The sequence below is a fragment of the Notothenia coriiceps genome, unplaced genomic scaffold (assembly GCF_000735185.1).
Source record: "Notothenia coriiceps isolate Sejong01 unplaced genomic scaffold, NC01 NC01_scaffold00008051, whole genome shotgun sequence".
NCBI classification, from domain to species: domain Eukaryota; kingdom Metazoa; phylum Chordata; class Actinopteri; order Perciformes; family Nototheniidae; genus Notothenia; species Notothenia coriiceps.
Window position 1 is genome coordinate 133,270 of NW_011340752.1, and position 17,852 is coordinate 151,121.

General features: G+C 39.5%; 1 protein-coding gene across 1 annotated transcript; it reads left to right on the top strand.

The window, feature by feature from the left end:
• The first annotated feature begins 10,767 nt into the window (after positions 1-10,767).
• Positions 10,768-17,814, top strand: tex47 (testis expressed 47). Its single transcript, XM_010769959.1, has 9 exons — positions 10,768-10,918; positions 11,947-12,019; positions 12,509-12,612; positions 13,061-13,125; positions 13,519-13,597; positions 15,032-15,157; positions 15,725-15,872; positions 17,026-17,085; positions 17,699-17,814. Exons 1-8 carry the CDS (start codon positions 10,805-10,807, stop codon positions 17,061-17,063), a joined length of 747 nt encoding a protein of 248 aa, XP_010768261.1. The 5' UTR covers positions 10,768-10,804; the 3' UTR covers positions 17,064-17,085; positions 17,699-17,814.
• Positions 17,815-17,852: the final 38 nt, after the last annotated feature.

Consider the following 17,852-nt stretch of genomic DNA (forward strand, 5'->3'; position numbering starts at 1 on the left):
CTTCCAAAAACAAAGCCCCAGACCAGCGAAGCGCCAGTGGTCCTGCCCTCCCCTACCACATCACTCCAACCAGCTCGGCAACAGAACCCTCCAGAACAAGAAAAACGACAGACCCCAAAACCGGCCCGTTACCAGAGAGAAGCCAGAAACCTGAACCTCGAAGCAGCACTCACTGGCGGCCAGCACACCCAGCACCAGCTCGACACAAAATTAGCTGAAAACCCCCTCACTTCTAGATACAAACCTCCACTCAACATTCATAAATAAGTACACAATAAGCAGTATAAATTATAACAGCCAATCAATTTCCTACAACTCATAGATACGACAAACGCTATACCATTAAATCATCCACAACCCATAATCCACGGATACCCTTATGACTTAAACAAAAATCACTACGCAGAAATATCTAACACACCAAAATGTAAACATCTTACATAAACAAAAAGGATAACGTCTAATGAAAACAACTACATCAACAAACTATTACCAACTCACACACCCCTACACATCCAAAAAGACCAATACCCTAAATTTAACGACAGAATCACAACAAAGTAAATCCTCTGCACATGAAAGTGAAAAAAAACAAAACACTACGCAATAACATGAATCTGAAAAAACAACCACTCACCAACAAAAAACAGCCCTCGGCTCCCCTGACAAAAAAATCAGCCAGTCCTAACACGACGTAGCACCCAGCATCAGCAAAACGCCCACCTACAACGAAACAGCAGCAGAGCAGCACACAGTCCACCGTCAGATTACAGGAGGATCTCAAAACTAACTTACTCTCCCTCGCTCCATCGCCTTCTCCCGGCCTCTTCCTCTGCCCCAAGCCCCTCAGCACCCAAGAACAACGCCACCCAGCCTCTCTCCCCCGACAACGAACGAATCCTGCGACCCCTCCGACGACTGCCGACCCATCCTCCTACCGACCCCTTACTGCTCCAACCTAAACAAATTGTGTGTTTGCTGCTGTAGCGACCGCGTGTGTGTGTGTAAACTGCCCCCACTCCAATCGCACAACCAGACGGGGGGAGAAATCTCGGCCATCTCAGGTCGGTTAAATGAACCCTTGCTTCCCTCAAAACTTGGGTCGTTTCCTGGTCTAGTCCTCCCACCACGGGAAGCTGGAGGGACGCAAGGGCCCTGTCTCAGGTCGACTATTTTTCATTTCCTCGCTCCTCGGTCTCACCCGGAAGTTGATTTAGTCTGCGCCATCTTGAGTACCCGTCCATGGCTCTTATTTCTAGGGCTGCCCCCGATTTAGTCGACAAGGTTAGTCGGCCAAGAGTCCTTTGGTCGGTCAAGATTTATTGGTCGTTGGTCGCCAAAAAAAACAAAAAAGATTGAGAAAAAAAAAAAAACCGGGACAGGGAGGTACGTGAGTCACTTGTTTCACGTCAGTAAGCTGATAGTTTTAACCATGGTCAGGCGATAAAATCAGAGCTTGGAGCTTTTGAACAGTAACAGACACCGACGAGGTGATATGCAAATTTGCAACAAATATTCTCGCTGTCATTCATCCACTACAAAATACTTATCACGCTGAAACAGTAAAGATACCGTTCAAGGCATTAAAGATGGCGTCCTGCGGCTCTAGCTTAATAAAAGCTGTTAGATAAATGTAAATTGTCTAATTATGGCTATAAGGCTAGTGTAACTTAAATTAATTGGATTTCCTCAATAGGCTCTCACTATACGTTGATAGCACGCATCTACAGTACCGTCAACTTCTCTTCGCAGCGCCATTGAAACTCTCACGACAACACTCGTTTTGAAGCCACCCTCTTTCCGAGAAAGGAAGAGAGACATCACCGACAAAATTGCAGATTTTGTGGCACTGGACATGAGACCTGTAAACATTGTCGAGGGGGAAGGGTTCAAACAGATGATGAAGTTGATCGAACCGGGTTACACTGTACCCAAACGTGACACCGTAATGCACGCCATTAAAAACAAATATAACACGACCAAACAGGTACTTTTGGAGAAACTTAAAGCCTGCACAGCAGTCAGCTTCACTACTGACACATGGACCTCCAACCAAATGGATGGTTACATGACTGTGACGGCACACTTTATTTCCCAAAAATGGCAATTACATTCATTCGTGTTGGAGACTAAAGTGCTGGAGGTGAGCCACACAGCTGCCAACATAGCAGAGCGACTCAGCGAAGTCATGGAGGAGTTTGGGATTCCGCCAGAAAAGAGGGTCGCTGTGGTACACGACAATGCCGCTAATATGGTGTTGTGTGCTAAACAGCTATCTCAAAGCCCGTGCTGGGGTAATGTCCAGGGAATTCGTTGTGCGGGGCACACCTTGCAGTTGTTTAATGTATTTTCTTCACTCTGCTGGGAAACGGCTCGCATGTCAAGAAGCATCAAATCAGTGCATGCGCTGCATCGTCCAATCAGTGAGCGATACACAGTAAGGGGGCGGGGCGAGTATCTGAGGAATTTATTGGAGGATAGTCTGGTGGTTCCTCGGTTATCGCTCCTCGCTCCTCGATCCTCCGGCAGAAATAAGAGCCATGGGACGGTACTCAAGATGGCGCAGACAAATCAACTTCCGGTGAGACCGAGGACCGAGGAGAGGAAAATAGTCGACCTGGTCGGCCCTCGTCACGCACTTTTGTTTTGTTTTTGCATATTAGAAACGAGTTGGCGACACTAAGACTACGATATAATGTTTATGTAGCAATAATACATATGACATATATTTTTTAAATGTCTCCAGTACCGATACAAAGACCGATAACGTTGGAGTTTAACGGCGCGTAAAACACACGTGATGACGTCACCAACGAATCGACGACTGAATTAGTTGGCAACTAATTTGGTAATCGATTTTAATTGATTAAGTCGATTAGTTGTTGCACCCCTACACCCTGGAATATTCGAAACTGGAATGGATATTTATTTAACAATTTTTTCAAAATGTTTAATATTTTCATTAATCTATCATTTAAAAAATCAATAGTTTCAAACCAAAATGTATGCATCTAATTTTGTAGCGGATCATGCTGCATTTGATACATTTCATTTGACATCTAACGACAACAAACAAACTGACTGACATTCCTCTTTATTCAGTTGGACTGATCTCTGACATTTCATTCAGCCACACAGGACATGTGATCACTGAACAGCTTAAACACAAAGTGCAGGTTACGTAAGTGTGGATACTGCCACGGATGAACACACACGCAGAGCCGGCTGTCTAAAAATGGAAACCATCATGTGAGTGAAAGTGCTGGAGGTGGCACAGAGCCAGAAAACCCATTTCCACAGCCTGTGTTCAGCCGCTGTGGAGAGACTCAGCGACTCAGAGACGCGCTCTGAGCTGATTCACAACGTTTGGCTGGGACTCATTCTCAGACTGGTGCTTTCTCTTCACAGTTATAATCTTTACTCAAAATACTCCAGTGCATCCGGGGGAATCCTCAGTAAGCAGAGGAACATTTTTCTTGATGCAAAATGCTTATATTTGCTTGTTATACAGAACTTTGCTCTATATGGTGACTTTTCTCAAAGATAAATGCACAACGGCTTTAAATGAGTTCTAGTTCCAAGGGGTTCACAAAACTAAAATGCGTCAACTAAAAGATGAGTTATTTTATTTTGAGATCTGCCAAGCATTAGACTGTGTTGAGATAATGTGTTAGATCATGTGTGCGAGTTCGTACTGTGTGTGTGCGTGTGTGTATCTGACCACAGATAATCTTGCGGAAATGGGGAAATAAAAGAATCACAACAAATATCCCATTATTGATATTGCAACAACATGGTATGGTTGAATATTGCTTGACTGTTACTTTCAAAAAACATTAACACAATGAAATTGTTTACAATTTACGTGGACATTGTGCCTAGATGGGTAGTCAAAGGGCTAATGGACTGCATTTTTGAAGCACATTTCTTGTCTTTAGGACCTCTCAAAGCACTCTTACATTTACAACTCATCATTCACCCATTCATAAACATTCATCCAGAGGCCGCCATACTTTGTGCCACCTGCTCAATGAGACTAGGGGTACGTCTCACTTCGGTTATTTTTTATTTCCTCGCTCCTCGGGCTCGGTATCACCGGAATTTGATTTGTCTGCGCCACCTTGAGTACCGTCCCAGTGGCCTTATTTTTCTCCATGCTTCCCTGGTGGGAGGGACTAAACGCAGGGAAACGACGCAAGTGAGGGACGCAAGCAATCCATTTAACCAAAGTGAGACGCACCCTAACACTCGCACACCATTGGCCGAACCACTGGGAGCAAGGGTTGATTATCTTGCCCAAGGAAAACATCAACATGTCCACTGTCGGGGCTGGGATCGAACCCCCAACCTTGCGATTGGTAGACCACTCAACCACAGTCGCAAAAAGGCAAATAATAGAACAGCTAGAACAGTCTGGTTACTTCCAAAGAAATACATCCATACATGCAGCCTTTAGGACCAGGAAATACTCATTCCATAATACGATATGCAACATTGAAGACAATATCAAGTCTCATATGTCGATATCGATATAATATAAATATATTGCCTGGATATATCAGCCTAAAATGTATTTCTGATCATTAATGACAGAAAGGACCTCTCCTGATTTTTGTGATTCACAATTTATAAAAGATACAACTTTTTATACTATCATTGACAGCCAACTCGTTTATCAACCTGTTATCAGGAGCCTCAAATGAATGATTTCATTTGTAAAAGGCTAACAACAAGCCATACCCAGCTTGTTGCAGGCCTATTTAGAAATGTGTGAACAGGAGTATCTGCAGATTAATCCGATACCTGATTGGCTATTAGGGCTGAACGATTAATCGATTTTAAATCGAACTCGCAATTTTAAATGATGCGATTATCAAATCGCAAAGCCTGCGATTACATTTTTTTTTTTTAAATAAATAAATACAATTCTTCTTGTATGTCAGTCATCCACACCAATCAGAAGTGCTGTGCTCCACATGTACCAGCCATTGTTAACCAATCAGAAGTGGCCCATGATAGAAGGTGATAGACAGATTGATCCAATCACCTGCCAAGTATTTTTGAAATACTTTTCCAAATGGCTTCCAATGGAGCTTTCCTAGATAGTTTGGTGAAACAAACCATCTGAGTCAGGTTAGTAATGCTCCATCACATGTTTCTAATACAGGGTGAATCTTAAACTGAAGCTTGACTTTAAAGCAACCCAACGGAAAATTCATGTAAGTTTAGTTCTTTCACTCGTAGCTCGGGCTGCGGGGGTGCTAGAGACAGGAGCACGTTGATACGACCTTCCTAGCCGGAGATATGGCCGCATTTTACAATAAATCTCCGTTGGGTCGCTTAAAAACAAATATCGCAAATCGAATCGCAATCGCAATATCTGTCAGAAAAATTGCAATTAGATTATTTCCCCAAATCGTGCAGCCCTATTGGCTATCATACCATCCAAGCAAGGGACGATACAAGACAAAAAAAATGTTGGTTTAGTTATCTTGGCCTCCGTTTTGACTGCTATGAAGCTGGGAGGGGCAAATGAGTGACATTCAACTCTTCTTTGTTTAGGAGCGAGAACGTGACACACCTGCAATAGATCTGCATTCTACTGAGTGAGCTCTTCTACTTCCCTATTGTTAAATCTGCTGTTCCAATGTAGGAATCTTTTAGTACACTACTGTCTTTGAAACTTAATGTGGCTAAAGTTAGTTTAACACTAAACACCTTAATAATAATACAAGACCTCATAGCATGAATAGATACTTACTGTACATCACAAACAGGATGGATACAGCCTTGATTTGAAAGGAAGCTCATTGTCCATAACTGGGTGTGTAGGCCTGACTCCGCTTCCTTTAGCAAAGCGGGTCGAGATGTAATCACTTTTTAATCAAGTGATGTCTTATATTTTGGAGCTAATTTTAGCAGCCTTTACATCATTAAAATGTTGAACAGCAAAAACAGCCCCGTTACATAAAGCCATTCAAAGAAAGTCCTTTCTGTTTTATGTGAAACATGAGCCGTCACTTTGGGAAATAAAGAGACAGGTTTCCATTGCAGCTCTCAATGCTTGTCCCACATAAAAAAACTCATTGGATATGTCAAGGCTGGCTTTTGATTGAAAGACAAAGAATGGGCGACTGAAACCCAATGACAAGATAGCAGATCAAACATTCCTCAGGTGATGTATTCCCACTGTGATGAGCGGCCGTTCCCACAGACACAAAGAGACCGGTGTTTCCATCAGAGCCTGGGATCCAAACCGCCACTCAGCGGTACAATCAGTGATTCAAATGTAGCCCGAATTCATTACAAAGGTTTTGGATAGGGTTAAGGTCAAGTTCTTTCACACTAAACTGGGAAAAAACTTTTCTTTTTGGAGCTGGCTTTGTCATGTTGAGACAGAAAAGGGATGAAGACAACCTGTTGCCACAAAGAAACATTATTGTCCAATAGAAGATATCTCTTTGTATGTGGAAGCATTTAGATTGAACTTATGTTGGACTAAAGGGCGCAAACCAGGAAAAATAGACCAATACTCAGGTGTCTACATACGTTGCCTACTTTTGGCCATTTAGTAAATTGATTATAAGTTCATATGTTCTACTGAAATGTGGCAGTTGTGAGAGCATGGTGTTCAGATTTAAAGGTATGATTTTTACAATCAAATAAATACTGTTGGATGATCTACCAGCTGCATTAAAAAGAAAAACGTTAGCATTTTGGAATCATTATTGTTGTGCAGATTTGAAGATTAATGGTCAGAAATACGTTGACTTTTGGCCCCATAGCACGAGTCAAGCTTCACAAAACCTAGATCCTACATTTTCCACAATGCAACTGCAAGTAATATCTTTATTGACTAATTCCCTGCTCTAATTTTTCAAACTCTATGACCCACTTTTGAATGCAAGCTGTGCAGAAAAGCCAAGCTCTTCCCTATCAAACCAGGACTTCTTTTAATAAAGCTGGTTTTTTGCATGGGGAGCATGTTGAAGAAAAAAGGAACAATCGGTCACAACAAAGCTCACTATTGTTGTAATGTAGAACAATGGAGACAAGCCCAGATCATAAACAGAGGTGTCTACACATTATACCATAATGTAGGACACAAAGATAGAGGATGTGTTTTAATTTGAGTTGTTGACAATAACAAAAACTATGGAATAATGTTGGTTTTATCCTTTATGCAATACAATACGAGTCAGTTTACATACCCGTTCTTGTACTTGAGAGAAAGAGCCTTCCAGAAGTTAATTTCCTCGTCTTTCGAGGAGAATTTTGGTATCATATCTGTTTCCATGGCAAACAAATCTGGAAGGAAAGGAATAAGAAAACAACAGTGATTAAAACAGCCAGGTTTATCACACAGAACTGAAAAAACTCTCATTACATTTTCCAATAGCTTGAGATCTTAGTCTATAAAGACACGAGTGAGAAACTCACAGCTAGGAATTCATCATCAAAAGAGCTCCCTGCTGATTCGCAGAAACCCTGAGGAGTTCCCCTCACAGAGAACCACACTCTTCTCTCCGGGGTTTGAACAAAACAGCCTTTGGATTTGATATTGGCCTTCCATAAGATCAAATCAATCTAAGCCTGTTGAAAAAAGGGCCCTTCTGACATTACACAAGACAACAAATCTGTTACTTAGTTCAAAATGCAACCGAGTGCTGCCTGATCTGTTCCCAGAGGTAACATTGGGGCCCGAAGCCTCGTTTATACTGACTCATAATTAGAGAGGAAACAAGAATTTAACCCCTAAACACCCAACTCAATGTGAGCAGCAGCAGATGGGAACACGCCCAACTGAGAAACCAGAACATTTTTTGTCAACATTAATCAATCCCTTTGACTTAAATAGAAAGATAAAGAGAAGCTGATGACGAAAACAATGTTGGACAATGTTTGTTAAGTACAAAGTCCTTTTCTCCCCCCATCTTTGAAACTGGTTCACTTGCTTTCCATTTTGTGTCCCCAGTTGACTGAACGGGAATCAAAAGAGATGTTTACCTGTAAACCAAACAATTAAATGGTATGGCCAGAGGTAGCAAGTCAGTCAGTATTACTAATGTTCAGTATTTAACTATTTGTACTTTTCAGAGGTATATTGTATCTCAATCTTTTTGGTAATTTGTGTTACTTTGCAGATTCGTTTTAATTATACAGTACATAATATAATCAATAAATGCATGATTATATATTATAACAGGTTGCCCAATGCCCAGCTACCAAGCTGTATATGAAATAAGTTATATTATATCAATGTTATCCTACAGTGAAACCAATCTTCTCATGTAACTATATGCAAGAAGGATATATAAGCATATTTCCCAAAACGTTGTTATCTCGTGGATGTTTGATTATGGACAAAACGTCTACATAAGCATCGCAGAGACCGGTCAGAAATAATAGTGAGAAATTATTATATTCAAAACAGCAAACCAAGAGTTAAAACTAGAACAGCAAATAAGAATTCCAGAATGCAATACCAAACTATTGTGCAGGTCCAAAAACTGAAATAAACCTTAATAAGAATGGTATGTGATTATTAAAGTGTATGGTATGAGAAGGATAACAAGGAATCAAGGCCAGCAGGGGCCTCTTAAGTGTCACAATAAATACTGCTGACTTCTAGCATCATGGTGAAAATGTCCTTGACACAATAAAAATCCTTTACAACAACTGAAGGACAAGGGAAGGCAATCTGGCCTTCAAAAACTCAAACGGAAATGTCATTAACCATAAAGAGAGCTTGTCTGCTCTTGCTGTCACTGACTTATTTTATGTTGCCCTACAAACATATCTTTCTATTTTTCCTGAATAACTCAGCTTCAGATTACATTCACCCAGCAGCCCACAGGGAAACTATAGTGTTATTACAGTAGAGGAGAATGCATCACATGCCATTTTGATAGCATCATAAAGAGGGTCGTGAGGGCTATGCCCCCTACATAAAACACAACAACTGTTAATATTTTGCAAGAGGATAATTTATTTTATTTATTTCCTGTTTTCTCTTTTTGATAATTGGAACAGTCCTAAAACAGAGAGAACAATTACAATTAAAAAATGTTTCCTTCATGTTAACTGAATAAGATTGATCTTGACCTACGAATTTCGATATTATAAGGAATATATTATAGGATTTAAAAAATATTGTTTTTTATAAGACTGGCCTACACTTTAAAATCTTCTTTAGACATACTGATTTAATTTCCAAATGAGAAATGACCCTGTTGAACACTGACCATAAGGTAATCTGGTTGACTAATTATAACATTAGTCACCTGGCAAACAAACTAAAATAGTTTAATTGATGCATTAAAAATACCATACATTTGTATTGAGTATTTACCCTTTATATATACAGTCTATCTATGGTAATTACATAAAACAGGACCAGAATGACACCAGGATTGGCGTCTAACAGCACAAACATGATGCTGAGCTCAGCTGTCAAAACTGGGTGTGCAAACAAGCCGTGAACCGAACGAACGACCAGCTTCAGCCCGACGACATGTTGGCTCTAGTGTTTTCATTTGACTGGTTTCCAAATGAAGACAAAATACAATAAAATTAAAAGCATTTAGTACCTGAACATCGCCCCGAACAGTGATGTTTATCAGTCCATTATTCCCGCTTGGGTGAGCTGCTGAGGCCGAGCTTCTTCTATGATGTCTGATGATCTGTGCTGACTCCTCTCAGCGGGGAATTTAATGGGGAGCCCACCCTAAATATGAATATTATTAATCCCGATATTTGTGACTCAGGTTGGATAAAAGTGTGAAATATTAAACTATTGTATTCTCTTTTTAAGACTGGGAATATAAATGTGGATAAAGCTATTGAAAACAACCCTGGAAAGAAACAGATTTTAGGGTGGATTTCCTCAGCACTCACTTGCTCTGCTCTGTTCACGAGCTTCACTGCTGCACACAAACTGCGCATGATCACGCATTATAACAAATAACGGAGTAAATATCAAGTTAGCACCATCTGCTGCTCATCGACTACAACAGGGTTTAGTATTACTTGATTTAAGTTTTTATGATGTTAGGGACAGAATAAACAAATCTTGAAATAAATAAAGTCATATTGTGTTGTTAAATTAACTGTGTAAACAAGGTGTTCTTGTGTGGTGCAGGCCATCTGTATGGAGAATCTTAATTTACTCAACGTTATTAGATTACAGAATTTTAAGGTACAAAGTAAAAACATATAAAAGAAGCAGTCTAAAGTATTTGATAATAGTTTAAAATATATTTTAGAAGTTAAAATGGGGACACAATAAATTATTTAATTTGTAATTTAATTAAATAAAAAAAAATGTACTTAAAAAAGGGTACATCTCTTAACTTATTAACGTATCTGTAGGTTGAGTCATTTAAAAAAGGAGTAGTGAAAAAACCCTCTGTTTTGACCCAAAAAATAGAACTACATTCTGAAATTAAATCAATAATATCAATATTACTTTCTATGTACTTGTCTTACTATTCATTTACCAAGAGAGTATTTATAAAATCATGACATAATGTATTTAGTTAACTGGAAATGTTTCTACACATTTGTCCTCTACATTTTGTAACATTTGTATTAATTGTTGTTTTATTATTATTACAATGTACTACATTATCTCTCTAAATACAGAATTCAGATTAAGTTAGTCTTGCATTTTCTTTTTCAACAGGTGATAAGATTTGGCTTGGTTTGTCAAAATAACAACTGCGTGGTCTTTGACGTCAAACGCGTCATTACCTCACATGTTTCCATGGTAACCGTGCGGAGATCGTAAAACTAATTAGACAAAATGACTGAGAAGAGTTTAGAGAAAATTACGAGCTTTTCCTGGGACAGAGACTCCGAGAACATGGAAGAAGACTCAGCGACCATGTTCGACGTGTTCAACAGTCATATGAGAGAGGTTTGTGCTGCTGCAGCCTGTCATGGTGGGAGTTAGCTAGCTCACCTACTGTAGCTACTCTGCTATGTGAGGTTACTGTGTACATTCTTTGAACGTTACTCGACTAACCCATAATAAAGGGAAACACTTTAAAAAGAGGTCCAAAATAATTGCCAACAATCACTGAAGTAGCCATATTGATCACATGACATTTGTCTGTGTATATATCTCAAATACAATTTAGACTTATATATGAAAACTAGTAATTTACCTACAGTAAATTGAGGACACAATAAATTCTATTTGAAGGAAATGTAGACATAAAAGCCTTAGAAATAAAACATGTATTTATTAGTTTGACAAATAACTGATTTTTGAATTGATTTATTTCATTTCATTTGGTAAAATTAGTAATAATACATTCTCCTATCATAGGAGGAACCAGCTAACTTGAACCAAAACAATTTATTCTACTGTGTCCTCTGTCCTGTGCACACCCTCCTCCTATTGGCTGTTATCACCTGAAATACAAGGCTGGGATTGGCTCGTGCCTTTTTCATGCAGCCTGAAATATATATGTAATTGCATCCGAGTGCAGCAGGTTTGGTTTTACAGCATCTGGGGAACAATAGGTTTCTAGGATATAAGCTTGTATAAACAGAGAGGGCACGCAGCTCGCTAAGGCTTTACTAACTCAGTGCTTGATTTAGACGAGGAGACGGTAAGATGGAAGACATTAAAGCAGAACAAAAGAAAGAGGAGGAATCTGGGAGTAGTTTATTTCACCTACTTATGACAAAGAAGACTGATCTAGAAAAGGAAGAGGTTTGTAAAAATACAGCTTAGAGTAGAGACATGTTGTATTATAGAGTTCTGAGATCTAAGTTGAATTAAGGCATGATATCAAACAGCACATTATGTATTAACATATATAGCATATTTGTACTTTGTGTATGTGTGTTCCCTCCTGTATGTGTGTGATATGTAACAAAGCACTTTCTGCTGTTGCTCTGCAGCTTCTCTAAGAGTTTTCCCCGCTGTCTCCCCAGAGGATCGTGCTACAGCGGCTGATAGTGATTGCTCGGCTCCCCCACGACCTCGCTGACAGGACAGAACTTGGAGGTCAGCCAGCAATTACCTTAGAGCCACGAAGAGCGGGGGCACAATAGCTCAGTGCTCGATAATAATAAGGCACTGCCATTCCACTGAGAAGATTCCTTCATTCAAATCAATGAACTAATCACCTTCTACCAATTTCATCTTGTTTTCCTTCAGGGGAGTGCAGGATGATGGTAATTGGTGTTACAGATGTGCTGATCTATGTGGAGAAACATCTATTTCTCAACTCTTAAAATGACAACAATGTGAAAAGAGCTGTGACAGACGGTCTTTTCCCCTTTGTTGGAGTTTTTACAAGCTTTCACACCTCTATGAGAATGCGTCTGCAGGGCGTCCTGTCTGTTGGGCTTTTTCTAGTTCCTGCTTAGGAATACTGACCCAATAAAAGAAAGACTGAACTGTGTGTTAACGACAGAGACACTTTCAAGTTGTCAGGCTGCCTCATTTCTCACTTATCTGCAACAAACTGTTCCTTTGTTTGTCTCCACACAGCTCATTACGAGAGACTCAACTTTCAGCTTAGCAAACGGTATTCATGGGATCTGATGACGGGCCGGCTGTACATTTACCCATCCTGTCTGCTGCATATCATCGAAGTGAGTTTCAAGTTTGTCTATGAGGAAGATGTGTTTTGTGTTATCATTAAGGTTGCATAGAAACTTAATCCACTGAATTACAAAAAATGTAATCGAATCTGAATACTTTTGGATACATTCAACCAAAAATGTAAGCTATTGCAAGTATTTTGGATTTTCAGGATCCACAGTTGGTTGAAACAAATGACCCATACAAGATTGGTACAAACTGAAAGTGCAATGTGAGTGTTTTTACAATATTGGAGTCAATTCAATAAATACAAATTACCAAAATAAACCAACTAAACAAATGTATTCTAGTAATCACTGACAACCACTACAATCTTTCTATGCATTTGTTCAGATATAATTGCGGCTGCCTTTTGTTTTTTGTATTTGATTGCTCAGTCCTCATTACTGTTATCCATTATGACTCAATATGGTGCACTTCTCTGTGGCTCTCTTCCAGTCATCCAGAGAGGTTCTGCTCTCTGTTCTGACGGACCTTAAAGACATGCAACACCAGACACACGGGTAATGATGCTTCATTCATCCTCACATGAAAAGTATAATAAAATGAAAACAATAAGATCATAAAATAATATTAGTAGATGAAGTCATACCCTGCCAACTTCAAAGCACATATATGTATGTTTGAAGACAAAGGTATCATGTTTGACAGATGAATAACATACATCTTAAAAGCACTGTCATGGTTTTGCTGAGCGTGTTCAAATAATAATGTCAACCTGTGTGTGTGCTCCTTTGTTAGTCTGTTTTTGACTTTATGTTTTTTTCATGTGTAACTAGGTCCATAAACACCCCAGTGAGGTCACTGTAGAATAATAAAAAGTGATACGAATACCCTAAAACCAGACTGTTATATCTGGTAAACAGAACCATAAACATTGTTTCCATCTCTTTCAGTGCCTTGCTGGAAGCTCCCAGGGTTGTGTTCATGGCCCATCATCCTCAGAGCAGGCTGTTCCAACAGTGGAGCTACAAGGTGAGCTTTCATCTTTGAGGATGCATTCATATCAGTGGTGGATAGTAACACAGTATATTTACTCAAGTACTGTACTTAAAGCTCCCATGTCATGCTTCTCCGGTTATTACCCGTCCCCTTGTGTGTTATGAAGGTTTTTCTGCATGTAAACGGTCTGCAGAGTAAAAACCCTCAAAGTACACCCTGTAGGGAGTAAAACTCCATCACAGTCTATGCTGCCCCAAAACGCCTCGTTGGAGATTTCTCATTTTCCATTGTTTACTTCCTGGGTATCACTACAAAGGGATACCCAGTAGCCACGCCCAGAGCTATGGCCGCACCCTCTGCCAGCCTTTCACGAAACAAAGCTTCCCAAACCTTTCAGCGATTCATGCCGGGTATGTACAGCGTAGGGCACTGAAGAACGATGCTGTTCCTACTTTGTTTGGACCAGCGGGAGATTCGGGTACAAAACCTGTATTCATTGTTGTTTGTGTATTTATGATGTTTAAAACAAACAAGGTATCTACCACGACTGTTTAAATGGGTAAACGTTTTTCGGACTTCTAAGTTGGGATCACGGAGAAATGCTCTCCGCAGACCCATGCTCACAGCGTTATCAACCTTTTTCTTACTCAATATCAAGCCACACTTATTGGTCCAACAAGCCGTTTAGGACAAAGAGTGAATACCGGTGAATACACATACTTTACAGAGATGCTGTTTGAGAAACCAATGTGAGTTTGGAAAATTGCACAGTATAAATCTATTTTAGTAGACCTCAACAATGGAATTATGATCAGTAGAAATGGCCATGACATGGGACCTTTAAGTACAATGTTGAGTCACTTTACCTGAGTATTCCCAGTTTATGCTACTTTGTACTTCTACTCCACTACATTTAAGAAGCCAATATTTACATTTGTACTCCCCATATTTATTTGCCAGCTTTTGTAACTTATTTTTTAGGCTATAATATTAGCTAATACAAAATCTAAATCAATGATTAATTCAACTTTGACATATATTTATAGGTTAAGATATCAAGTAGCAGTATAACAAATTATTCAAATGAGCTCTTCATTTACCAGTTGTGATCAAATACATGAATAATCATAATAGTGACCCAGCAATTCAATATACGATTCTGAAATCGGCCATTAATAACAATACTTTTTACTTAAGTAAGATTTTGATTGCAGGACTTTTACTTTTAAAATGTAGTATTGCTACTTTTTTTGTAACACATCTGAATACTTCTCCCACACTGATTAATAGAAGAAAAATAACACTGGGTGATACTTTACATTGTCTTAGTGAGGTGTTGTTACAGCACCAGCCATCAGAAGCGTTCATTAACTTTCTCCACACATTTATTTAGATTTCCCCTCTTCTATGATTTCCCTCTGAATTATAATCCGTATGCATGAGTTTGAGTGTTTCATGTTGTTGAAGGTGCTCGAAGCAGACCAGGTGGCAGGAGAACCTGGAGCGAAGGCTCTTGAGGATGAGGAGGAGACCACAGAAACGTTAGTGTGTACCGTTCTGTCAGGGCTGCAGAAACTGGACAAATCTAAAAAGGTGTGTTCAGTTTGATGGTCTCTTTAGGGATTGATGTACAGCATATGGAGGCCTATAGCTGTCATTGTAGTAAAAGATTCAAAAAGAAATCATTACTATAAGTATTAAATAAATGTAGCAATAAAAGCCTCAATCACTCAATAAATGTTCCTGGTCATTTAAAAATAATATCAACTTTTGGCTGTTAGTTGACAACATCAAGGCAACAAAATAAGTGAAAGAAAACCAGAAAATAATAAATAATTAGATATGAGCATGATGAATTTATACAAAATTGACAATTATTATTAATAATAACTTAAAATAAATATATAAATTGAGTTTATTAATGTTTGTATTTCTGAGAAAATGTATTGTTTTCTTTAATTAACATGCACATTATTTTGGTGATTGAGGCTCTTTTTCTACTTTGCTTTCTGTCTTTTACTTTTTTATTTATCACTTTCTATTAAGCTTTATTTATTGATTAAAATAGCAGCTTTGGTCCTCCATAGTCAGAAATAACTAACACATTTTATTTCTTTACTTAAAAACATAAACTAAATAGAATGTATTGATGTATTGAAGGCTGTTCCTGGGTCCGTGTGGGAAGAGACCCCGGAGCTGATCGCCTCTCAGAGGGTTCTCTACAAGCTGCTGGCTCGAGAGGAGCTCTTGACGCCTCAGCAACACCTTCAGATGTACAACTCACCGCTACACATCCACATGGACTTTGGTAAGAGCAGATGATAAATATACAGAGCATCCGGAAAGTGTTCATACCCCTTAACTCTTTTCACATTTTCTTATGTTACAGCCTTATTTCCAAATGGATTAATTTATTTTATTTTCTCAACATTCCACACACAATACCCCACAATGACAAATAGAAAACGTTTTTAAAGAATCTTTCGCAAATGTGTTAAGAATAATCAAATGAAATATCACATGTACATAAGTATTCAAACCCTTTGCTTTGACACTCAGGCGCATCCCGTTTCCACTGATCATCCTTGAGATGTTTCTAGAAATGTTTCTAGAAAAATGTGTGCAGCATTGAACATCCCAACGAGCACATTGGTCTCAATCATTTGCAAATGGAAGATGTTTGAAACCTCCACGGCTCTTCCTAGAGCTAAAGCCCAAACCCAAACAAAACTGAGCATCGAGGGAGAAGGGCCTTAAGTCAGAGAGGTGACCAAGAACCCGATGGTCACTCTGACAGAGCTCCAGTGTTCCTCTGTGGAGATGGGAGAACCTTCTAGAAGGACAATCATCTGTGCAGCACTCCACCAATCAGGCCTTTATGGTAGAGTGGCCAGAAGGAAGCCACTCCTCAGCAAAAGGCACATGAAAGCCCCCATGGAGCACCTAGAGGACTCTCAGACCACGAGAAACCAAATGGTCTGGTCTGATGAAACCAAGATGGATCTCTTTGGCCTGAAGGCCAAGCATCATGTCTGGAGGAACCCAGGCACCGCTCATCACCTGGCCAACACCATCCCTACAGTGAAGCATGGTGGTGGCAGCATCATGCTGTGGGGAGGTTTCTCAGCAGCAGGAACTGGGAGACTAGTCAGGATCAAGGGAACGATGAATGCAGCAATGTACAGGGAGATCCTTGATGAAAACCTGCTCCAGAGCGCTCTGGCCCTCAGACTGGGGCGAAATAAGGCTGTAATATAACAAAAATGTGGAAAAAGTGAAGGAGTATGAATACTTTCCGGATGCACTGTGCTTACTCATCCAACATGAATCTAATGAAAAGATGATTGTCTTTATAATAATATAATGTAATAATCTTGTTGATTTTAGCGATGATTCAAAGTGTTGAATGAAGCAAATCTGCACCAAGTAACATTTTGCTCTGTGTTCTGATCACTTAACAGGACAAGTGATCCGCAGCAGCCGCCTCACCACGGTTTAATGTTGTGGACAAAAGGTCAAAGGTAGGGAATCTCGTTATTTACTGTGAAACTCACAGTTAAGGCTTCACCTTTACCTAGGACTGGTCAGTCTTGACACTTGCAAAACAATGACCTTGTTCCAATTGTATTCAGACATTCATGATGAACGGAGGGTAAATCCTTGAAGAAAATATAAATCTGTCTGAAAAGAATCAGATTCAGAAATACTTGAATTATCCTGGGGGAATTTGGTTTTCCTGGCTGTAGTTCCACATTAGAATGATGACCCAATACCTGCAAAACTAATGGCCTTCCCATCAGGCTCAGCTGTACTTTGTGTTTACTGCTAATTAGCACCATGCTTAAACTCAAGATCATCAGCATGTTAGCATTGGCTTCAGAGAAACAGCATTTTGGCTGTAGACACTGAGTCTTGTTGTACTTTTCTCTGCATGCTACAACCTTTGCATGCAGCACAGCTTGGTTTTAACATGACAGCTGTGTGTTTGAGGTTTAACGTCTAGCAGAGCATGTGAAATGTTCATCTTAGAGGTCTTCATGCTAGGTGCATTTCAGTGCTGTCACTGTCAGAGACTTTAAATTGTGATTCACCTCGCAATTCAGAAACGTAATGGAGTGTTCTATGCCTCTGCAGAATGTTTGGCCTTCACTGAACTGCCTTGGATGTGACTGAAGGCTTCCTGGAGGAGAGAAATCACTGTGACAGTTTGTTAACAACATGTAATATACTGCAGCTTTGTTGTGTTCTTCAATATGCTTATTTCCAAATGCTGTTATATATAACACTT

Coding starts and splice junctions, on each gene's coding strand:
- tex47 (XM_010769959.1), top strand. CDS start 10,805: ATGACTGAGAAGAGTTTAGAGAAAATTACGAGCTTTTCCTGGGACAGA. Junction 12,613..13,060: donor GTCTGCTGCATATCATCGAA/GTGAGTTTCAAG, acceptor GCTCTCTTCCAG/TCATCCAGAGAGGTTCTGCT. Junction 15,873..17,025: donor ACACATCCACATGGACTTTG/GTAAGAGCAGAT, acceptor ATCACTTAACAG/GACAAGTGATCCGCAGCAGC.